Source organism: Rutilus rutilus (genome assembly GCF_951802725.1).
Source record: "Rutilus rutilus genome assembly, chromosome: 1".
In the NCBI taxonomy this organism is placed as follows: Eukaryota; Metazoa; Chordata; class Actinopteri; order Cypriniformes; family Leuciscidae; genus Rutilus; species Rutilus rutilus.
The window spans coordinates 32,521,569-32,546,627 of record NC_140209.1 but is presented as its reverse complement, the minus strand read 5'-3'; the positions used below and the strand labels follow the sequence as shown (position 1 = coordinate 32,546,627).

General features: G+C 37.5%; 1 protein-coding gene across 1 annotated transcript; it reads right to left on the bottom strand.

Annotated features, from left to right (window-relative positions):
• On the bottom strand, positions 1–24,475 carry atp13a1 (ATPase 13A1). Its single transcript, XM_084434828.1, has 25 exons — positions 23,965–24,475; positions 23,694–23,783; positions 22,836–23,099; positions 20,899–21,054; positions 20,417–20,486; positions 18,387–18,493; positions 18,183–18,312; positions 17,238–17,293; positions 16,924–17,050; positions 13,183–13,320; positions 12,981–13,101; positions 12,605–12,762; positions 12,218–12,393; positions 10,408–10,518; positions 10,214–10,339; positions 9,307–9,415; positions 9,036–9,229; positions 8,825–8,921; positions 7,249–7,433; positions 7,016–7,130; positions 6,496–6,692; positions 6,269–6,411; positions 4,593–4,704; positions 3,706–3,849; positions 1–508 (listed from the first exon to the last, which is right to left on the bottom strand). The coding sequence occupies exons 1-25, from the start codon at positions 24,289–24,291 to the stop codon at positions 398–400; spliced, it is 3,564 nt and encodes a 1,187-aa protein (XP_084290954.1). The 5' UTR covers positions 24,292–24,475; the 3' UTR covers positions 1–397.
• Between the last annotated feature and the right edge of the window lie 584 nt (positions 24,476–25,059).

The following is a 25,059-nucleotide window of genomic DNA, read 5'->3' as shown; positions in this document are numbered from 1 at the left end:
TGGTCATTTATAAGTCTTTCTGAGGTTTGTCTTTTTACAAAATCATGAAAACAAAACAAAAAAAGAGAAACACTTCTTCAGTACGCCCCTGTCATAGCTTCACCCGCACTGAAACACTCTCTCACTCTCAACACAATACTGTAGTTTTCTTGGCCTTCAGAGCGGAGGGGGTGGATAAAGATGTCAGTAGAAAGAAAACGAAGCTAAAGTATTAAGACAGAGCAAAGACAGGGACAGGGAGGAAAAGGAAACACTGGGGTGTGTTACAGTATTGAGTTTCACGCCCGTCCTTTCGCATCTCGCAGAGTTTGCCGCCAGTCCCGTGTTCCTGTAAAGCCCGTTCACAGTCTGGTCACGAGGGGCAGCAGCTGCTTTGGTGACTGTTGGCAATAACAGTTCATTTAGGCAACCTCAGGGTTCCTTTGCCCAGCAGAAACTGCAGAACTCTGTCCACCAGCAGGGCGGCGACAAAATCCACAACCAGGACCTGTGCTATTATTAACTTGAACTGCAAAGAGAAAGAGTATATAAAAACATATTCATTGTAAATAGCTATACATGTACACCACTGATAAGAGGTCGAATACCAATTTGCATACTATACACAGGGTTTCTGCAGGTTTTATAAAGGTAGATAGTTTAGGTTTTTTCTTTAAAATAAATAATTTAAGGAATAAAGTGGAGGGAACACAACATGTCAAAATGTTCTCTAAATGTAAATATCTAGGGAGAAACACACTGAGTTGTATTAATAACACTAAATAAACACTTTTACTGTTGTAAAAATACAACTTTCAACAGATCTTAATTACTTTTTAGTCGTTTTGCACAAAACAAAAAGAAAAAAAAGAGAGAAAAATAGCTTAAGGCTTGAATAGCTCTGTTCCCTAACACTAGAACATGGAAATAACTTTTACTGAACCATCTGATCACACTACAAAGTGCTGTGCTTCCTCAGTATTTGTCTTTTTTTTTTCTTCAGTGCAAATGTCTAAAGATTCTTAAATCAAGAGACGTTTACTGGAGAAGCAAAATCATCATAAGATAAGAAGTCTTGTTTTCTGTGAAATTGATCAAAATGAAGTGAGTTTATGAATAAAGGTGCAATGTGTAATATTTCTGAGGATCTATTGATAGAAATGCAATATAAGATCCATAACTATGTTTTCAGTGGTGTATAAAGACCTTACTTAATGAACCGGTATGTTTTTATTACCTTAGAATGAGTCATTTATATCTACACCCCCTTCTATGACTATAACTTGAATGAGAAGCAGCAGAAAAAGACGCAGCAGAATTTCGGGAAAATTAATGACCACAGTTATTGTTTAGGACAAGAGCCGACGGAGGGTAAATCTGCTTCGAAGAAGAGAAAGCCAGAAAAATAAGGGAGAAACGTAGGCAAAAATCACGGGTCAACATCGGAGTGGCTTTTCACCGATGGAAGGGTCTTATGAGGGAAAAAGGCTTTCAAAGCGACGCCGAAGTTGCCTGTTTTCTGCTGGACAGGTAACGTTAAGGTATTCCAACTTTAACAATGTAAATAAATGAAAACTGTTGTTTCATAATGTTAGCATTACCTAGAAGCTAGCCATAAACACCGTGAGAAGTGACTTTTCCCTTGTCAGTGGTGTAAAATATGTAGTTAGATTGTTTCATGTAACTTAGTTCTCCTCCCTCGCTGTGTTATGGCTTTGCTGTGTGGGGATAAATGTGCTGGTTACGTTCGTGAGACAATCAGCTGATTAGTAGCCTAGAAATCTAGACGCACCCTAGCGGCAGTAAAATGTATTTTGCAGCCAGGGCAGTCTAGCAACTCTCCATTGACTTTCGAGCTGCAAAAACCTAAATTGGGTCGGGCCAATCACGTCGTGTATAGAGTAGGCGGGGCGGGCTTAACATAATGACGACAGAGTTGCGACGGTTACCTGCTACTTGAAAACAAAGAATGACGACTGCTGCTGGAGAACAGTCTTTCGAATCGGCTTTGGCCGCGACTCTGGACGACTTGGAGTTAAGTTTTTATTTGAGAAAAGAGCAAAGAACGGCACTTAAGTCATTCTTAAAAAAAGGAAGATGTGTTCGTAGTTTTGCCGGCCAGATATGGCAAAAGTTGAATCTATCAACTAACGTTAGCTCCGCTGTTGGGAAAACGCTCTGGTTGGTTGAAGCGCTGTCCTATTGCATGCAGAGGGAACTTGAAGGACAGCCGTTTATCCCGCCCCTCGGATTGAGCCGTGTCTATGGTGAGTTGCCAGACCCAACATCTTGATGTAGGTCTGGCTTGCCAGGCTAGCTGATTAGTACTATTGACCGTAAAACACTTGTACGTCGGCCACCGTAGCTTCTCCTTCGAGTTTGCAAATGGAGGGATAGGCCGTGAGTGACTGGCTGTTTGCAATTCGCAAACCTCACCACTAGATGCCGCTAAAAATTACACACTGACTGCACCTTTAAAATAAGAACAAATATCTGACAATGGACTCAGAAAAATCAACTTAATTCAAAAACCCATTGACAAATATTAGTTTTTGATTTAAGTGAAAACAAGGCTTCATATATTCAATTTGCATCTCAAATAAATGTATCCTGATTTAAGAATGTTTAGATATCTGTATTATTAAAAAAAAGACAAAAATACTGGAGGAAGATATCATTTTTTTGCAGTGCATGCAACATTTAATACCATGAGTTTATGAATTTAAGACTTTCTACTCTGATTGAAGACTTTGTTAAGGGTGAATTAAGACTTTAAGACCCTTTGAAGACCCGCAGAAACCCTGTATATAGCATGCCATGCAATAACTGGATTAGTATATCTCAAATCATATGTTGAAAAGTCAAAGGTACCCAGGTTGGAAAACTATTTCATGTGGGTTTTTAAAGAATACATTCATTAGGCCTGTTGTGATTATTGATTAATCATCTGATCATGGTTATTCAATGTAATCGCAATTATTTATGATTCCACAATAACTGTGCAGGATAAAAATCACACTCTCTCTATGCACTCTTGTAAAATACATATTAATTATATAACTATACATTTTCAAAGCATCAAATTAAATAACATAAGTCTATTTTATTATAATTTCTTATTATATCACATACCATTCCAAGTAAAATAAAATAACGTTTTTAGGCCCATTCACACCAAGAACGATAACTGTGAAGATAACTATAGCGATAACTATATTGGCATCCACACCTGCAGACAAACTTTGTTTATTATAAGCGCATGCTGAGTTTTGTCCTCTGCCGCTTTAAATGCTCGAGAGGATGGATTCTGATTGGCTGTCAAAAAAAAAAAACTTTCTGAAAGTGATTCCAACAATATCGTTCCTACAGTATGTGCGTTATCGTTATATTTGTGTTGGGGACTCTGCTATTCTTTTATATTTAGAACTATATCTTAATTGTTATCGTTATCTCATCACTCTTGGTGTGAACAGGCCTTTGTTTCCACTGTAAGTGCATGTACGAAACAGAATTAAATTGTTAATCGCAATTATTTGTATGCTAATTATCATGAACATTAACACAAACATTTTGGATGGAGGATGGAATTACATTAGTGTCCAAAGACAATTTTACCACTATACTAGTATGTCACAACACTGATGCAGTGACATACTAAAATGTCAATGGAATTTAAGCATGCAGTAAGTAACAGTTTGTGAATAGTGTGGTGTACTGAATTCATACCTCAGTCGGGATATCCACTAAGGCAAACTGCTCGTTGAACTCCGGTGAAGATCCCGTCAGCAGCCCTACTATAGCGAGCCCTGATATAGCGATGCTCCACAGCAACGGCCGGTTCTCAGTCAGAGACTCCATGAACGGATGTCCCTGAACAAGACAAGTTTCTTCAATCAGAGCAGTTAAAATAGACATTTTTAAAAGAGTAGTTCACCCAAAAATGAACATTTGAGGTGCAGTGATTTAATGTGCAAGACAGTGTTATTTTATTGTAATTTAAATACAGTAGTCAACATTCGAAGTGGATCATAAAAGTTAATCAAAGTTGTCCTAAGACAAGAACGCGTATTGTTCAAAATGTATGTATAACTTTGATGAAAGGTTTTGATCCACTTCAAATGTTGACTACTGTATTTAAATTATAATAAAATAACACTGTCTTGCACATTAAATCACTGCACCTCAGGAAACGCCGCAGCCGGTTTGATTTCAATGACATTTGGCATGTTTTGAGATTAACTGCAATGCATTTGTTGGTAACACTTTATTTTTGTGTTCTTGTTACACATTACATGTAGTTACTATAGTAATAACTATAAATGATCCATAATTATATGCAACTAACCCTGAACCAAACCTTAATCTAACCCTAACCCTATAATAAGTATATGTAACTAATTAATATTACTTAGTACTTAAATGTATAACACGGACACTTTAAAATAAAGTGTAACTCATTTGTCAAATCATTTCATGACAAAATGTCGGAGTGAACTGTTCCTTTAAATCAAACAGAAAGGTGAAGAGCATGTTACAAAAGCTTTGAAAGTAAAAAGTTATCGTTTCACAATGTTCGACACATGTTAAATATAATATCACATTATTAAAAGTACCTTATAATTAATGGCAAATGTGGCCATTTGCATGGCCATGGACATGATGTACACAGTACTGTTAATGAGACTGGGCTCAAACTCTTTGTACAGGTCCACAAACCGCTCGGCCCTGCAAGAAAGAAAAAAAAAAAAAAAAAAAGAGAGAGAGAGAGAAAGCGAGAGAGGTGAAACATGAAGCCAGATTGCAAATGTTATGAAAATCAAACACAAATGTGAACAATGACGTCACATGTGAAGAATGACTGGTACTGACTGAACACTGAGAGCGATATGAAGGTGACTTACACTGAAGTCATTTACTTTTAACTATGCATCCTGATAAAGTTCCCTTGGCCTTTGGAATTAAAATAGCCACACATCATCACATAGCCTTCACCATACCTAGAGATTGGCATGGTTTTATTTCAGTTAGCCTAATAGCTGGTTTGATTTGCATTGAGAGATGATCTTATGGAAAGTACTCCATGCCAATCTCTAGGTATGGTGAAGGCTATGTGATGATGTGGGGCTATTTTAATTCCAAAGGCCAAGGGAACTTTATCAGGATGCATAGTATCCTGGATCCATGAAGTAACTGGCCTTTAAAAATAAAAATCTGCCTGCCTCTATGGGAATTTAACATAGAGGTGTCCAGACTTATGCACCCTGTATTTGAAGGAAGAACATTTATTTATTTACGATACATTATTTATTCACAAAGAAAATTGGTGTCCTTAAAGGTTGGATTTTTCGAAAAAAAAATTAAGGCATTAAGTTCAATTTCCAAAAGATGATTTTTTTATTCCTCTTTTTAGTCAACTTTAGCATGGGTGTCTAAACTTATGCATAGCACTGTATATATATATATATATATATATATATATATTTTTTTTTTAAACAACAGTAAAAGACATTTCAAATAAATATCATGGTTTTTCACAAAAATATTAAGCAGCACATTTTTCAACATTTCTAATAATAAGAAATTTTTATTGAGCATCAAATCATCAAATTAGACTGATTTCTGAAGGATCATGTGATTGAAGACTGGAGTAATGATGATGTAAATTCAGCTTTGATCACAGGAATAAATTACATTTAAAAATATATTCAAATAGAAAACTTATTTTAAATGGTAGTAATATTTCACAATTTTACAGTTTTTTTTTGGCCAAATGCATTAACTTGTGCGCATTCATGGTGCGACTTTACAAAAACATTACCAAAAAAAATCTTACAGACCCCAAACTTTTGAAAAGTAGTGTGTGTGTATATATATAGATTGCATATGTAAATGTATAGAAATTAATCAAGATTACTAAATGCTTTATTATTATTTTTTTCTCCAAGACTGAAGTTTACTTTGGGCTTTACATATACAACTTCGTACTACAGTAAATGGTGATAAGATATTTCGGTAACACTTGTTAGTTACTATAGAAATTATTATAAATTGTGCCTAACAACATGCAACTAACCCCATAAAACACCCTAACCCTATTGTAAGTACATTTAGTTAATTATTATTACTCAGTACTTAAATGTATAATTACACTGAAATACAGACACCTTAAAATAAAGTGTAACCGATATTTCTAAGACTCCCAGTTACAAACTAATTGGCAGAATTTTCACTATTTTTGGCTTTTTTTTCCACATTATTTTTCATGTGGCGACAAGTGTCACATTCATACCTGGGTGGGCTTCTGCTCTGTGCGCCCTTGTACAGGTACACCAGACTGCAGAAGTGAACGGCAAACTGCAGCAGCACTGTGAGGACAGTGTACAGGTTGAAGATGTTAGGTAAAGGCCGCTCTTTGGACAGGGTCTTCAAAGGCTGAGACGAAACAGATATCGCATACAGTCAGTGAAACGCAGTTCATCAAACGACAAGCAGCTTTACCAAACATTACCATCTCACCTTTGACCTCGAGATGAACAGAAAGCAGCCGGCCAGCAGCAGGCCCTGAAGGGTCGCCTGGAAGTCGCTAAATTTGACCCCCTCCAGGTAGAGCACAGACTGACTGTAGGCCAGAACCAGAGCGTTCAGCGCCAGGATCTTAAACATCTGCAGGGTGGTCACCAGAGTACAGCGACCCTGTTTAATCACGTGACAGACTGAAAACAGGCGGGACAAAGTTAGGCAAACCGTATGTAGGTCTAATAATCCGGATAAGTTTTAAAACGGCGTATTCGTTTCAATACAATGCGTTTTCGTCCACACTAGCGTTTTTCAAAAGTTTTTCGTCCACACTTAAATCACCTTACTGCGCATGCGTAAGATATAGTAAAAGTTAAATGAGATTATACAGAGAGATGAAAAAACTGTTCTCACGCTATTTTTATTTGCAAAATATCCCACCACTTATTGGTGTGTATCCGGATTAATGTAGACAGCCTAAAATGAAAGCATGAACTGATCGAAAACATGTTCAACTTACTGCACTGTATGGAGGAGAGTTTAGAGGTGAATGGAGCAGCGATGGAGGCGTCGCCCAGTTTAACCACCTGAATCTGATCTTCTTCCAACTCTCGCAGTACCTGACTGATCCTCTCCTGTGACACAAGGCAATTATGCAATATAGGGTTACATATATGGAGGAAATAGTTCAAGCGTCATAAACGTTGAAGTTCAAAACATGATCGCATGATTTTTTTTTATTAAAAAACCCACCTTTTGTGCAGCTAGCTGCTCCTCTCTCTGGGCCATCATTCTCTGCCTGGCTGCACGGGAGCTGAGTTTGACCCCTGAACTCGAGACTGGGGGTCCAGGTCTGGAATCTACAGAGAACTCTTTGTCTTTGCTTCTCTTCTTTTTCTCAGGCATGCGCTCTGGGGCGTTAGCTAACAAGGCCACACCTGGTAAACACAAAGGACGTGTTACGATATGGGTACATATACTGATTAAAGTATGTTCCGGATTCAGTACAAAACTATCTGTGACACGCTGTCGAGTGACACTGAAATGGTCACTTGGTTTGTAAAAAGAGGACAGTTAATAATGCACTCATGTTTTGTGTAAAGAGCAGTGGTTCTCAAGTAGGGGGCCGGGGTCCACCAGGGGGCCTCGCAAACTTTCATAGGGGCCTCAAGATTACTTCACAATAATTTCAAATAAGCTAAAATAAGATTTTTTAATTCATCCCCTCAAAAAAGGAAACACTCCCCACTGTGTTGGAAAACCAAGATATATGATGTAGTCTAATTGTAACAATTTTAAGGACCTGAATAAGTATAGTATACAAGGTTTTAGAATTTTATAAAACCTAAAAAGCACCATGGCTGTTTTGGTAACACTTCACTAATGTTAAAAGATGGAACTACATTAGTAAATATAAACTAACAATGAAAAATGCTTCTAAAGATTTATTAATCTCAGTTAATGTTAATTTCAACATTCCAACACTTCAATAAAATCAAAAGTGGTGTCTATTATTATTATTTTTTTTTTTAATGGACCATGTTAGTACATGCTCATTGTTATATTTTAACCAAGTAATACATTCTTAGTAAGAAAGTATTTAAAAAAAAATCCATATCCTCAATTTTAAACTCGCAAAAGTTTCATCTTCTCATTTTCATCAGAACATTCATCATTCATAAAATGTCTGGAATCTTGAAATGTAATAATTAAATGTAATCATAATTATTTTAATTACTTAATGTAATCTAATCTATGGACAATCTTAGTTTATGCAAACAAAAAAAATATTTGGGGGGATGTCAAAGTTATCATTTAACAAATTAAAAAAAAATCTGCTCTGGAGCAATATTTATTGTGAAAAGCAAACCACAATTAAAAATGAATTGTAAATGCGTCTCTTCAGGATTTTACAAATAACTTTTAAAGAGGGTAAAAATATAAATTTAAAACAAAGTAAAAAAATTCTAGATTTTTGAAAGAATTGGCTTTAGTACAGTAACAAAAAATAAGCCAATTAGTTAATTTTGGAAAGAAAATGTCTTTATAATATCACACACAGTATTTTCCTCACACAGTATAAATAGTTTTTTGCATATGAAAATAAATTGCTGCCCTGTCTAATTTAGGAAACTTTACAACTCAAATAAAAAATGTTTGTAGGTGAACCAATAGAGGTGTTGATTCACAACAAAATATGACCTCGTGACGAGCTAAATTGACCATCTATGAATCATTCATCTTGAATGACCCAGAAAATACTTTACTGCTATATTTGTAAATTACACATGGAGAATGTCTGATGACACAACTATGTTTAATGACTCACCAATGTGGGCATGTTTGAGTGCACCAACATCATTCGTGCCATCTCCACACATCAGCGTAACGAAACCCAGTCCCTTTAGACTAGTTATGACAAACTCCTGCGCAGACAGGAAAATCAACACAGTTAACCATGATGACCAGCTCAACAACAAACCATATGTTTTGATGAATACTGAGTGTGATGATTCCACTATCAAACGTGGAAAGCTGACCTTCTGTTTGGGGCTGACGCGAGCAAACACTCGCACATGAGGAAGCAGGGCGTGGAGTAAACGGGGTTCATAGGTCAACCTGGTCAGCCCCTCTCCTGTCACGCAGAGGTCATACCGACTGATCAAATCTGAGACCGAGGATGGAGGTAGAGGGAGGCGCACGCTGTCGTCTATTGACACCCACTGCCACTCATCTGCATAAAAGCGTAATGAACAGATGTAATGGATTGTAAACATGTTCCTCCAGCTCTCTGTCAGAGGCGTCACACACCTTGATGGGGGCCGGGCTGCAGTATGAGCGTGTGCTCTTTCTGGATGAAATGCAGCTCTCTGGCCACATGACACGCAGTTAGAGGGTTGTCACCTGTGATCATCACGACCTGTGGACGGAGAATGTGACAAACGTTAGAAAAACGAACCAGGCAACCAAAGGAAGAGGACTTTAAATGGCAATAATTGGAAAACTATTTCTTGATAGATTTAATAAAAACGAACTGTAATAAAAAATTCTGAATTTAAATGCAAAGAACTATACTGCGCTACAATACAAACATTACACATTTAATCAAAGTTAAGAATGAAACCCGGCCTTGAAGACTGTGATCGGGTTCAGAAAAAAAAAGGAAAGAAAATTTATTTCAAATCACTTACATTTTAGTAAAATAGAACAAAAACAAAAAAAACGATCCTTCAGAATTCATTCTAATATGCCGATTTGGTGCTCAAGAAACATTTCTTATTATTAATGTTAAAACAATATTTTTAACAATTTAACGGATTCCTTGATGAATAGAAAGGTCAAAAGGAAAGCATTTGTATTTCATGTAATTTGTCCAAGAACATTGGAAGTATGTTTTTCAAAATTTCATACAATCTCTATTCTGTTTTCCTTTCTCAGTCGTGAAACTCAAACCATTTTCCGATGTGTATAAATTTAAGTAATTAAATGAATATCATAAACATGCGCTTAGTAGATCGTTAGCTTAAATGAACGACTACTATTAGACTAGAAAAGTTGGAGGCAGACCTATAAATTAGTGATCCTTTCAAACTCCAATACAAAAACCCACCGGTTCATGCCTCTTTTATTATTTATAACAGCGTCACTAATATGGAGGTTACATGTCACTGTCAACTGTTAGCAAACACATGTTAACATATGGAGTTGATCCACTCACATGGTGTGAGGCCTCTTGTATCTCTCGGATCACTGCTTTGCTGTCGGTCTTGAGTGGACAGGACACGACCATGAACCCTGCGAAGTGCAGGTCACACTCCAGCACCTCACGGCTCAGCTCTCTCACCTGCACACAAAGAGAGGGATTACAACAGCGTTCAGCGTTTCATTCAGGGGTCAGTGGTGAATACATACCTGCTGATGGCTGAGGTGGCCCATCTCTTTGTATCCCAGAGCGAGAACTCTCGCTCCCTCCCGTGACATCTCTCTGTGCACCTCGTCATAGCTGGCTGGACACTCACAGAACTGAACAAACAACAATCTCTTAATAAACTATTTATGACCAACAATCTACAGTGAATGCACAAAAGTGGCAGCAATGAATAACATTCATTTTATATTAGGTGTGATGTAACCCTCACTATAAGCAACAATAAGTCGATCAGAACATTTGTGGAGCAGGATTTTGGACCAATGAGATTTCCATTCAAGGTTGGGTTACACAAAGCAATCCTCTTAAGCCGCTCTGTCCACTAAAACACTATCATGAGCTGCAAACGATCGCAGTGCTGTGCTTCTCTCTGAATCTCGCAGCGCATATACACTGAACAAAATTATAAACGCAACACTTTTGTTTTTGACCCCATTTTTCATGAGCTGAACTCAAAGTTCTAAGACTTTTTCTATGTACACAAAAGGCCTATTTCTCTCAAATATTGTTCACAAATCTGTGTTAGTGAGCACTTCTCCTTTGCCGAGATAAATCCATCCACCTCACAGGTGTGGCATATCAAGATGCTGATTAGACAGTATGATTATTGCACAGGTGTGCCTTAGGCTGGCCACAATAAAAGGCCACTCTAAAATGTGCAGTTTTCTCACACAATGCCACAATTGGCATGCTGACAGCAGGAATGTCCACCAGAGCTGTTGCCCGTGAATTGAATGTTCATTTCTCTCCCATAATCCATCTCTAAAAGCGTTTCAGGGCCCGTCCACACGGAGACGCGTTTCGCTGTATACGTATACATTTTTTATCGTATTGGCGTTTCGTCCACACGGATCCGGCGTTTTGGGAGACTGAAACCGCTATTTTTTGAAACCGGGTCCCAAAGTGGATAAATCTGAAAACGACACCCTCGCGGTTTCGTGTGTACAGCCAATCCGTATATTTTGTGAAACGATGATGTCATCACATCCCGTGTCGTCTGTGTCACGAGTAACAGCAACAACAATAATGGCGGACTTATATGATTGTATTCGTGCTGCAGAAGCTACTAAGCCTACTAGCTTTATTACAGCAAAATCTATTGCTTCTCTGCAACTGTGGTGAGCAAAAAGCGATAATCTTTGTCTTCTTCTTCTTGGTTCGTATACAGCGCGCAAGGTTATGCGCATGCTCAAAGTCTTCTTCTCCGTGTATAGTGTATCTCTGTGGCAGAATTACAGCGCCCTATACTGGTCTGGCATATATACTACACCGTTTTCAGTCGGTTTCAGTGGTTTCGTGTGTACGCAGATATTTCTTGAGACGACGCCGTGTTTACGGAATTTTTTTTTAGAACGAGAAAAAAAAAAAAAATCGGATCGGGAACGCACCGGCTTCGTGTGGACGTGGCCTCAGAGAATTTGGCAGTATTGCCAAATATTCTCTCAATATTTGAGTGAAACAGGCCTTTTGTGTACATAGAAAAAGTCTTAGATCTTTGAGTTCAGCTCATAAAAAATGGGGACAAAAACAAAAGTGTTGCGTTTATAATTTTGTTCAGTGTATTTCAATTGTATATTTTATATTTAAAAAAAGCTTGATGGTTTAACATTTTAAAAACTAAATTAAAACAAAAATATTGGTATATTTTGGCCGGCACACAGTCCAAAGACATGCAGGTTAGGTGGACATGCCAAATTGGCCGGAGGTTTGAATGCAAAGCCATGTAATAAGGGGGGTTGGGGAAAGACCTGGCAACCTACCCCGGAAAAAACATTGAACAAAAGAGATGCTCACCATGTCCTTCAGGGTCTCAGGTGCACCTTTAACAGTTGAGATATAGCAGAGCTCAGTGGAGCCCATTCGCTCAAATGACGCCAGCACTGACATCCTCTTCAGAGCACTAGCGAAATGAAACCTCTGGTGGATCTTTAGCCCTGGAGTCTTTATGCTGCGCGGAAACACCTTCTCATCTAAACAAAGGGACAGAAAGCATGCAATACATTGAGAATTTATGTGTACTAGGTTAACCGAACATTATTCAAAATGGCAATTTTGACGCATAAAGATTTTCAATATTTTTCTAACAAAAGAACATGATGGAAAATGGATAAAATTACACATAATGATCATTTGTAGTGTAGTCGCTGAGCTCGGATGAACGGATCTGTGTTTAAATCGGACCTTTAGTGAGCGTCCAGTCCGCTGCGGTCAGCATGGCCTTCTCCAGCGGATCCCCCACCAGCTGTCCATCATCTAGCGTGACCAGCGAATGACACGTAGCCACCACCCGATGAGTGTCCACGGGAATCTCTGACACAGGCATCACTTGCTTCCCATCTCTAAGGAAAGGAGGAACAGAAATAGACAATGGAATATTTTCACATTTCCAGGGTTCTCAGAAGTGGAAGTCGTCATAGGCCACATACACACTAAATTCAGTTGTCAGTTCACCTTTTAATGCTTAATATTGTTCTGTACACACACAGTTCTGTAATTTACTAGATTGTAAATAGCATTCTACAACCTAAAAGCTCAGAGCCCAGACTGCAGGCTTTACCTGAGCCCTGCGACGCCACGGACTACCAGGCTGTCGCTTGTCAGGGTGCCAGTCTTGTCGAAACAGCAAATCTCCACTTTCCCAGCAAAGGGGATCCTGAAAGGTTCTGTGCAAAACACATCTGTAAGAGAAGAATATTAGAGGATACGTCTGAGAAGGGAGCGAATAGTGAGATTAAGTCATGAGGATCATGTTCACTCACAGAGTTTGGCCAGCGCTATGAGAGATGTGTTAACAGCCAGTGAGAGCTCTATGGGTAATTCAGGAGGGACTACTGACGTGAGGATCAGAGTACACTCCAGAAACAACTTATACTTGTTTCTGCTCGGGTCCTTCGTCCCTGAAAGACACAGAGAGTGAAGTATGAGACAGCTGATACATTATATCTAATGCTCCTCCAGGATCCCAGATAAAACACACACACACAAAAAAAAGATATGATATGCAAGCAATTTTATAGCACTTTTATGTAAATAAGATACACGCTACCATTTTGGGGTCAGTAAGATTTTAAGAAATTAACTATTTTATTAAGCAAGGATGCATTAAAGTGATCAAAAGTGACAGTGAAGACTTTTCCAATGTTACAAAATATTTATATTTAAAATAAATGCTGTTCTTTCTATTCATCAAAGAGTCTTGAATTTTTTTTTATCTTGGTTTACAGAATTATTATTTTTTTTTACTGATAATGAGAAGAAATGTTTCTTGAGCAGCAAACCATCATATTAGAATGATTTCTGAAGGATCATGTGACACTGAAGACTGGAGTAATGCTGAAAATTCAGCTTTGATCACAGGAATAAATGATCTTTTCAAATATATACAAACAGAAAAGAGTTATTTTAAATTGTCAGAATATTTCACAATATTACTGTTGTTACAGTAGATTTCATTAAATAAATGTAGCCTGAATGAACATAAGACTTCTTTAAAAAAAAAAAAAAAAAAAAACACTTACCAACTCTAAACTTTTCAATGGTACTGAAATTCTACTTTTACAAAATACTTTTAAATTAGCACAAAACATAGATCAGGTGGGTTTTTTAGGGGCAGTTCACACAGTTCTTGAGTTAAAAGACAACCAAGACACAGCACACAACTGAACTAAACAGAGATTCCAGGCTTTAACAAGTTGAAATATTTAACTTATCTTAAAAGGTCCCATTGCATGGATTATTTTATTATTTTAGAATGTTTCCTGGGGTGCCCTTATAATGTTAGTATGTTTTTTAGATCAAAAGTTAAAAGGCATATTTCCTAGCCTGATTTTAGCCTCTTATTTGAACGCTCTGTTTGAAGGGGCGTGTCTGCTGTGAGACTTCAGTGTAAACGCCCACTGCTGTGATTGTCTGACATTCTTGCATATGAAATAACTAGCATTACATGTGGAACTCCCTCGAAAACTTTTACTATTACAGCTATTATACGTTTTTACTATTATAGCTATCGGGATTAACGAATCGTGAGAAGTTTTTTAAGTATTTAGATCTATTCCCATCACATAATGAGCTCATCGTGGACTTCAGGAAAGTGTCAAGAGGCACACACGACACCATCCACATCAATGGAATGGCTGTTGAGCGTGTCTCCAGTTTCAAGTTCCTGGGGATCCACATCTCGGCGGACATGACCTGGACAACCAACACCTCCAGCCTGGTCAAGAAGGCTCACCAGCGCCTTTTCTTCCTGAGGACACTGAGGAAGAATCAGCTTTCCTCCACTATCCTGGTGAACTTCTATCGCTGTGCAATAGAAAGCATCCTGACCAACTGTGCTACAGTGTGGTATGGGAGCTGTTCTGTTGCAGAGCGCAAGGCACTGCAGCGGGTGGTGAAAACCGCCCAGCGCATCACTGGGACTCCACTACCTGCCATCGAGCACATCCAGAGGAAACGCTGTCTGCATCGAGCTCGCAGCATCCTTAAGGACTCCTCTCACCCAGCCCACAGACTGTTTTCTCTCCTGCCCTCCGGCAGGCGTTTCAGGTGCCTCCGGACCAGGACCAGCAGACTAAAGAACAGTTTTTTCCCCAGAGCTGTCTCTTTATTAAACTCTAACCCTCATTGATCCCACTCCCCTCATATACTGATTGACTCTCCTCTCCCTCCTCACACCTGCCTCCATTTTGTTATTTGCAATACTATAATGTTCATTTGCACTGCTGACTGTTATTACAGTAACAACTGTTTACATATGCATCTTGCACTACTACCTTGACTGGAATATGCTCAATTTGCACTGCCGACTGTTTATTTACAGTACCGACTGTTTATATATACATTGCAATATCGTACCTTAACTGTAATATGCAATTACTTTCCACTGCACTTTCACTCGGATAGCTTCTGTCCAAACTTTATTTGCACTACTTTAAATCCATTGTTATACTGCTCATTAGCCTAACTTATACATATATCTATTTGTTAAATTCTGTTTATAGTAATAGCCATCTGAATATTATGCTCACATTCTGTTTATAGTAACAGCATCTGTATATATATTCATAGTACATATCTATCTGTAAAATTCTGTTTATAGTAACAGCCATCTGTATATTATATTCAGTACATATCTATCTGTAAACATTCTGTTTATAGTAATAGCCATCTGTATATTATTATATTCAGTACATATCTAGCTGTAAACTCTGTTCACAGTAATAGTTATCTGTATATTATATTCATAGGACAATCTATCAGTAAATTTTTGTTTATAATAGTATTCAACTCTATATTTATTCAGTACATATCCATGTTCTGCACTTATGGAACCACTGTATATCCTGCACTTGCTGCTATTGCACTTCTGGTTAGACCTAAACTGCATTTCGTTGCCTTGTACCTGTACTTGTGTAATGACAATAAAGTTGAATCTAATCTAATCTAATCTAATAAAAGGTTGCAGTGATGAGCATTGAGCAGATGACAGCCTGTTGATCGCATGAATGAAGATCTTATCATTGCAACGCAGTTTCTGCACTCTCACTAATGGTTTCACCAATGCAAACATGAGGTAAGTACAGTAAGAGCTCCGTTGTGCAGTGTAACAGCGTCATTGATTTCATAATGAGTTTTGGCAAGTGTCCAGATAAACTCACGCTGTGTGATTGACAGCTTGGGCGATTGGAAAGGGATTGTTCTTTGATCGCTTTCTGTATATATATTAATCACAGTTTAAGTAAGATTATTTTCATCCTACTAAGAGAAACGACGTGAAGTTGATCGTTTAGTCACTGGCTTGATTTACTGATGCATAAACAGTATTGAACGACTTTGAGAGAAAGATTATCTGTCTGAACTTGAACAATTACACATCAGAAATTCACATAACCCACTGGTTATTCAGAGGCTCGGATGAAGACATATTTTTGTGATCATTTGTACATCCAAACACTGAGCAACTGCCATGCTTCGCTCGTTTGCAAGCCATGATGTCTCTCACATATAAACCAATATCGCGCAGCTCATTTTCTCATGGGCGGCCAAATTCTTTTTGCGGGCAAAGAAGAGAAAGGGGAGGTGACCTTTCCCCTTATGACGACATAAGGGGAAGATTTCTAGATTTGCCTGTCTGAGCTTTCATTTTCTCAAAAATACCCAGGGCTTGGTTTACACCCATCAAAACGTCTAGCCACTGGGGGACCATAGGCAGGCTAGGGAAACTCATTAAGGTTAAAAAAACCTCATAAAGTGAAATTTTCATGCAATGGGACCTTTAAAAGTAATTAAGCAGTTATTAAAGGAGAGACATTCTCGGTGACATTTTGGAGCAGGTTTTAGCGTCTAAAAGTATTAATCCTCTTCAAAATAAAATAAAAACCTCTCCTAAAAATAAATAAAGACTAATCGACCTCACTAATTAATCAGTTGATTTTTGGACAACTAGTCAACTATCCTGCCCATCCCTGTGAAAGGAGATTTTACAGATGAATGTGACTCACCCTCGACCCAAACATACACAGCTGCTGCAATGGCAAAAACCAACAAGAAAAGGATAAAGATAAAGGTCTCCAGGTTGTTGGCCGTTACCCTCTTCACGCCAAACAGAATCGTTCTCAATAATTTGCCCTAAAAAACAACAAAGGTTCAGACATTTTTAAGACACAAGATTAAAGGAGAGGGTTTGTGTGGTTGCGACTCATTTTTCCAACCATATCCCTCATTCTTCTCTTAATTGTTTCCTGTTAATATTCCACTGTCCTCCACATAAATAGTGGCAAAATGCCCAAACAAATGACTTGATCAAGCACCTCACCTGAGAAGTGTAGAATCCCGTCCGCAAAACATAAGCAACACAGCCATTGTCTACAGCTGTGAAAAGACAGAAAAAAAAGGGAGTATAATTACATTTACCAATTTTAAACTGTGATATTAATCATATTTAACCACTTAAAAGTCACCATGAAATCAAAATTGATACTTCCTTGTTTTCGTTATAAATTATTTATCCGTGCACATCATTTTTTTAAATTCATATGCCCTCGTAATCTTCAATCAAAATAACTTTTCCTCCCTCTTGCAGCTCATCTCTTCTCTGATAATGTGTTTAGGTAAGGCTTGAGGGCGGGATCAACCTGTCACGCACATGACATCACAGCAACAGGAAACAACAACCATCCAACAATCCAATCAAGTCCCGTCCTACATTTTTTTTCTTGTTCAAGAAAGTAAGAGTCAAACACCGCCTTGCTTTAGTAGGAAATACTTCCTAGCAAACTTTTAGTCATAATGGTGTCGACTTGTATTGTTCCCGTGTGCAAGAATTCAAAGAGTAAAAGTCTAGCGGGAGTAAGTTACTTGAAGGATCAAGTGCGTTGTAGGCAATGACTAAAGGCTACAAAGAATCTTTAACACGGAGAGAATGCCGTGACGGAAAATCTGAAAAACCTCTGTGTTTGTGGTCAACTTCGAACTGGATGACCACGAACACAGTGTTTTAGGCCAATCGAATGGGGAAAAACTGAAAGAAACTGCCTTTCTGTCAGTTCCACCCGAAGCAAAACGCCCTCGCCACCGACTGTCCGTGGGCAGGGATACAAGAAAACAGAGGTAACACGAAGAACGAGTAAACGTTGTTCATTTACATATACTACCAACACAATACAGAGCAGATTGAAAATCATTGACTTTACACTTTAATAAATCTAAGGTTTATTAGGCATTAGAGCTGAAGCACATGTTCACAGCTGCGAGTACTAACGTTTCAGTCCAGCACTGGTTCGGAGAGGCGGGCTGTGCTGAACCACTTTGGTGCCACCTGAGATGATATGAAGTCGAGAGTCTGCCTGCAGGTCCAGGATCCTGTCAGGGTCCAGATCCTCCACGGGCTCCTACAGACAACAACATAGCCAGTTACAGCCAGCAGATTTAGCTGAGGTTTGCCGCTGATTCTGTGGAGACGCACCTTCATCTGAGGCACAGACTCTCCTGTGAGCATGGCCTCATCCACAATGCAGCGGCCTCGCAGTAGCAGCACGTCACAGGGAACCAGGTTATCCTGAGGAGACCGTCCTGTGACAACACGACAAATCCATGTTCGTTAACATGCTAGTGAATGTTAGATTAGCATTTGGATTACATCAGTACTAGAAACATGTGACACCTAAAAGCCAAATCATTTTTAACAGTATAAACTACTGTTCAAAAAGTCTGTAAGATTTATTTATGGTTTTGAAAGAAGTCTCTTATGCTCATCAAGGCTGCATTTATTTGATCAAAAATATTGTGAAATATTATTACAATAAAAAAAAAAAAACCTGTTTACTATTTGAGTATATATTAAAATTTAATTTATTCCTGTGATGCAAAGCTACATTTTCAGCATCATTCCTCCAGTCTTCAGTGTCACATGATCCTTCAGAAATCATTCTAATATAATGAAGAAACATTTCTGATTATTATCAACGTTGAAAACAGTTGTGCTGCTTCATATTTTAGTGGAAATTATGATATATGTTTTTCAGGATTCTTAAAAAAAAAACATTATAAATGTCTTTGTCACTTTTGATCAGTTTGATGCATCCTTGCTGAATAAAAGTATTAATTTCTTTCAAAAAAAAAACAAACCCCAAACTTTTGAATAGTAGTGTATATACAAACTTGCTTAAAGTATGAGTAATAGTATAAAAAAAAAAAATCAAAGATTCTCAGATATTTTTAAGCATATCTCAAGTGTACAAATATTTTTGGAGCTTCCGAACGCCATTATAGACACAGGGTTTTTCCAGCATTGAAAATATTTTGGTCGCCACATAATGAATCTTTTTCTTAATGAATCCTGCCAAAAATTTGATCATTAAATATTTAATTTGAAGACACCTGCTGATAGCTGGCTGCTTTAAAGGGATAGTTCACCCAATAAATGAAAATTCTGAAATCATTTACTCAGCCTAAAGTTGTTTTTTGGGTTTAGCAGAAGAATGTAGGTAACCAGACAGTTGATGGGCATTCAGGTTTTTCAGGAAGAAACTCGTACAGGTTTGGAACAACTTGAGGGCGAGTAAATGATGTCAGAATTTTCATTTTGGGTGAACTATCCCTTTAAAATGCTTTCTATTTACTATGCGTTTTTGCAGCGTTGAGGCCATTACAGACATATCTGACCTCGAGAACGCAAATCAGGTGTGTTTAAGTTAGTGCGAATCTGCCCAGGCAGTTTTTGTTCAGCACGAGTTCTGCACGCTCGCAAATCCTTTCATTATAACCAACAAAGTGTAAACACGATGTCAATAAGAGATTCATCACACAGCTTCATTGACTATAATGTGAGTTTTCGCAAGAGTGCAGCTTTGTGTACCTGAAATTGACAGCTTGAGTGATTATAATGGCAGCGATCTTTGTTGGCTTTCTGTATGTGTGCATTTTTCATGCTGCTAACTACACACTGCAAAGTTTCTGGACTGACGATCGTATTTAAATGCGCGACTGAATCCGATTGACAGTGAGTGATAACCATAGCAATAGACAGAACAAAACAATCTGATACTGTATGTCATGTGATCTGTGCATTAAGTCTTGGGAGTGTAAATTCAAAATAATAGACCTGACACTTTTTCTATGTAATGTATTACTTTTCAAATCAGTCACTCAGTGACTTTTTACAAATACATTTACAGATTTTTAAATAAAATGTAGTTTTAAGCACTTTGTTTTATGATCGGTCCTGACAGTGATTGTCATTTATTTCATGAATAAATAAGATGCATTTATTTTGGATGTATTGTCAGTACTGGGCTCGCAGTTCACATGGATAGAGTACTTTATACTGTGTGTGTGAATGTGTGTGTTCGTCCGCCACCACCAAAGCCCATTTTTGACCCAGGAAAAACCCTGAGACAGATTAATGAATGAATGAGGCATTTATATAGCGCTTTACAATGTACTACTGTACATCCAAAGTGCTTTACAATCAAATCAGGAATACATAAAACTCACCAACTGAGACAATGTCTCCAGGGACTAGTTCATCACTGGATACAGGCCTCCATTTTCTGTTTCGATAGACCTGTTACAAGTGGAAAAAGCTCAAATTATACATATTGCTCTTATTCTAAATCTCGGTTTATTAATTAAGCAATAAGGCAAGAGATTACTTTCATAAAATAGTTATAATAGCATTTATACAATAGTTACTACATAAAACATTATTTTACTAAGCATATTCTTTGAGCACCATACTTTCAATAAAATATATAGACCCTGACAAGCATTCAATAACAGAATGTTTTATAAATATGGCAGCTGTGCATGTTACTATATTGTGGATGATATCACAAATGGAATGCTGCATTGACCAATCAGAAGGCAGAACCAGCAATGTGTGCTTTATAAAGAACATTTCGATAAGAGTTAGTAGACAAACATGGGTATTTCGCAACAGATGAACAAAAACTGGAGCTGGAAGCCGTCGCAGTTACCTGAATCATGTAAGGTTTGTTCCCCATTCTGCGGATTTCTGACATGTTCCTCATCTGCTGCTGCACCAGAGACGCTTCAAACGCCACAAGCATGAAGAGCGTAAAGACACTGTAGTACCAGTACTCATCCAGACACCACAGACCCACACAAAACACCTGCAGGGGAACACAGCCATTTAGGTCATTCCATACCCACAGGGTAGTGTTTCTCAATCCTGGACCCAGGATGTGTATATTTGACACATTTTCAGTGTTAAAAAGCCAAACCAGGAAGATAAGATGACATTTAAAATGTACAGGCCATTGATACATCAGGCCCCATAAATATATGCAGTGCTAAGTAGTAACTGATTATATGAAATCTGGATTATGTAATTAGCTTCCAAAAATTAAGTACTTGGAATTGGATTAGATTACATTTTAAAGTAACCAGACTACAGTTACATTTTTATTTTACATCATTACATATTCACACAATGTTACTAAATGATACATAATTTATTAATTATCTTCAATTCTTTTTTACTTCTTTAATTTTCCTTTCTAAAAAAGCCTATCATATATATATATATATATAGTACAGGTCAAAAGTTTGGGAACATTACGTTTTTTTAGATTTTTCAAAGAAGTCTCTAATGCTTATCAAGGCTGCGTTTAATTTATCAAAAATACAGGGAAAAAAAACCCCAGTAATATTGTGAAATATTATTACAACTTCAAATAATAGTTTTCTATTTGAATATACTTTAAAAAATAATTTATTCCTGTGATGCAAAGCTGAATTTTCAGGATCATTACTCCAGTCTTCAGTGTCACATGTGACATCCAGTCTATCACATGATCCTTTAGAAATCATTCTAATATTCTATATTATTATGAGTGTTGGAAACAGTTCTGCTGCCTAATATATTTGATGAATAAAAGGTTAAAAAGAACTGCATTTATTCAAAATAAAAAAATATTTTCTAATAATATAAATCTTCTTTACTATCTTCTTTTTATCAATTTAACACATCCTTGCTGAATAAAAGTATTGATTTTTTGAAAGAAAAAAAATTACTGACCCCAAATTACTGACCAGTAGTGTATATTGTTGTTACAAAAGATTTCTATTTTAAAAAAATTTGCTTTTTTTAATTTTATTTTTTTACTTTTTATTCATCAAAGTATCCTAAAAAGGTATCACAGGTTATGAAAAAATATTAAGCAGCAGAACTGTTTCCAACTTTGATAATGAATCATCATATTAGAAAATAAATTGAAAACCAATATTTTAAATTGTAATAATATATCATATCACTTTTTTTTTTTCTGTATTTTTGATCAAATAAATGTTGGCTTGATGAGCAGAAGAAACTTCTTTCAAAAACATTAAAAATAGTAATGTTTCCAAACTTTTGACCTGTACTGTGTGTGTGTGTGTGTGTGTGTGTGTTTGTCTCTCTCTCTATATATATATATATATATTATATATATATATATATATATATATATATATATATATATATATATATAGATGCTCAAAGTCTTCAAGATTTGTGAAACTGCACCCACCAGCCACTAGTCAAGTGGCTGTAATTACATGAAGGAGAGGCAACAGCACTTGACCACTGAATTTACACTTTTAAAGAGTGTTTTCTCATCATTGCATATCTAATCAACTCCTGATAAATACTGAATAATTATTTGAATTCTCAGTGAGTCATCTCTGTAGTACCATGTATTATTACCTTTGTAAGGTTTTTGTCTTTCAAAACCAGGTCAAAAGTAATCAAAAAGTAGTCAGAATACTTTACCTAAAATGTGCAAGTTAATAGATTACGTTACAAGTACAATTTTCACCATGTAATTTGCAATCTGTAACTGCCTACAATTTGTGAGTAATCTACCCAGCACTGCATTTCAGTAAAATAAAGCCACATGCGCCGCAGACGTACCTGGAAGACAAAGAAGGGTGCTGTGGCTCTCTCCTTGAAGAGCTCCAGGAAGTCCGGCACCATCATCTCTGCACGGTTGGTGCCGTAGAGCTTCTCCGCAGCCCGTAGCTGAGCCTCTTCCTGGTAGCCTCTCCAGTCCTGGAAATGACTCATGGGAAAGTTGATCGGAAACCCCACCTGCAGAAAGCGCTTCTTCTCCTTGCTGTCGTACACGTAACGGATCTTCTGGAACTCAAAGGACAGACTTTCCGCTCCATCCTCATCCTGAACAAAAAAAAAAACACACTTCACATATACATTTTTTTCAACACCTTTTGACCAATGAATTATCATGATTTGTCCAGGTGTTCATGATTTAGGCTACAGAAAAGAACTTCTGAAAATCTGAAATCTAAATACTGGAAAATCATATATATTTAAGATTTAATTTATTTCCAAATGCAAAGTATTTGTATAATACAGTTTTTAGGGTACAATCAACTCAACCATGATGAAATATTCATCGATGATGTCTAAATATAGGCTTATATCCAAATGCAAAACCTAATAAAAGTAAGAATTTATGTCAGAAAACTCTCTCATAAGCAACTAGGGAATACGTTGTGTTTATTTAGGACTATACAGGCATCTACTGGTTATGGAATTATATGATTTTCTTTACTTCTCCCATCAGATGGCACAAATGTGCCTTCTATGCAATGCTATTTTTAACTTAAACTGTATTAATTGAAAGTTACATCAAATATTACAAAATATACTACATTCATTTAATTAAAATGGTTACGCTTATTGTCTTGGGTCTGTTTTGAGGATAACAAATGTGACTCCTAAACACCAGGGGGGGAAAAAATCTCTCACCTTATCCCTCAGAAGAGGCACTAATTCAGCTGAACCATTGTTGGGTGTTGGGATAACTTTTGCAAATGTGGCTTTGGCTGGATCAGACTCCTGTTTGAAATATAATTGCATAATTACAGTCAGTTTACTGTGCATTATTATGAGATATTCCAAACATATGTTTGGATTTTTGACTTAGTGAACCCACCCCCCAAAAAAGGTTACCCAGATGTGTTAGTCTTTCAAAACAATGCTTACATTGCACATACATGTTTTATGTGTAATTTATCACCTTTGAGCAAGTGAGCCAGCAGTGCGCGTGCACGGACCAGTAGCCAGAGAGCACTGTCAGGACGTGCGCGATCCCGAGAGCGGCGAACGCCAGCAGGCCGGCTTCAGCATACTCGGATGCCCCGTAAACCCCAAACCACGTATATAAGCAGAGTGGGTAGAGGAGGAGGAACGGGAACACCGTACCGTGCAGGACGCGTGATCTGCGGCTGTGGAGAGACACTGATCTCACCAGCTCATCGCTCGGTGCGCGCGTCTGCGTCCGCGTCCCCCCCGGCCCATCAACGCCGTCTGCGGCCATATTTCCCTCTTTTTTAGCTTCATCCATTCTAGAGTGTGCCTTCCCCCGTCGACCCTCCTACTCTCCACCTCCTCCTTGCAGGCGCTGATAGTAAAAAGTCAGCTTCGCACCGGCCTGTTGTCTGGCCACTCTGCAGATTTCTGAAAAATATCAGACACATACGACAGTTTCCGCGTACGCAAGCACGTACGCCGATGACGCAATATCCGGTAAATAATCTTTGCGTGGAGATTTTTCGAGTTGGCAGAAAATGTTAAAATGGAAACCAACATGATAGTAAGAGAAAAAGCATATATTACTCGATTATTGATTTTATTAAGGAAGTTCCATGTACATAAATAAAATAGTCTAGCTCCAATCTATTTTTGATTTTATTTTATAGATGACTTTAAGCAAGCTGTAACGTTTAATGATATTAAATGCAAATATTATATAAAAATATATATATTTAGATAGATAGGTGGCGTCCTCTCCCATTTTATATTTGAAACAAATCCATTTCTTAAATTTAGGCTAACGTTACTTGTAGCTACTAAAATAGAACAACCTGGGTTTTTGACATCACAACAAGTGATGAAGATCCCTCTGATGGCACATAATCTGCTTTCCTCTTGTATGAATGAGATTTCTTTCTTTTTTTTCGTTCTTTCTTTTTTATTGTTTTTCTTGGGAACTTCAGTATATCACATGCAAATATTAATTTAAATCGAATTATTGTCCTGAAATGTAACTCCAGAAAAGAAAAAGTATGACGATGAACAGTAAAGTAATCATGCGATGAAATGTAAATACAAG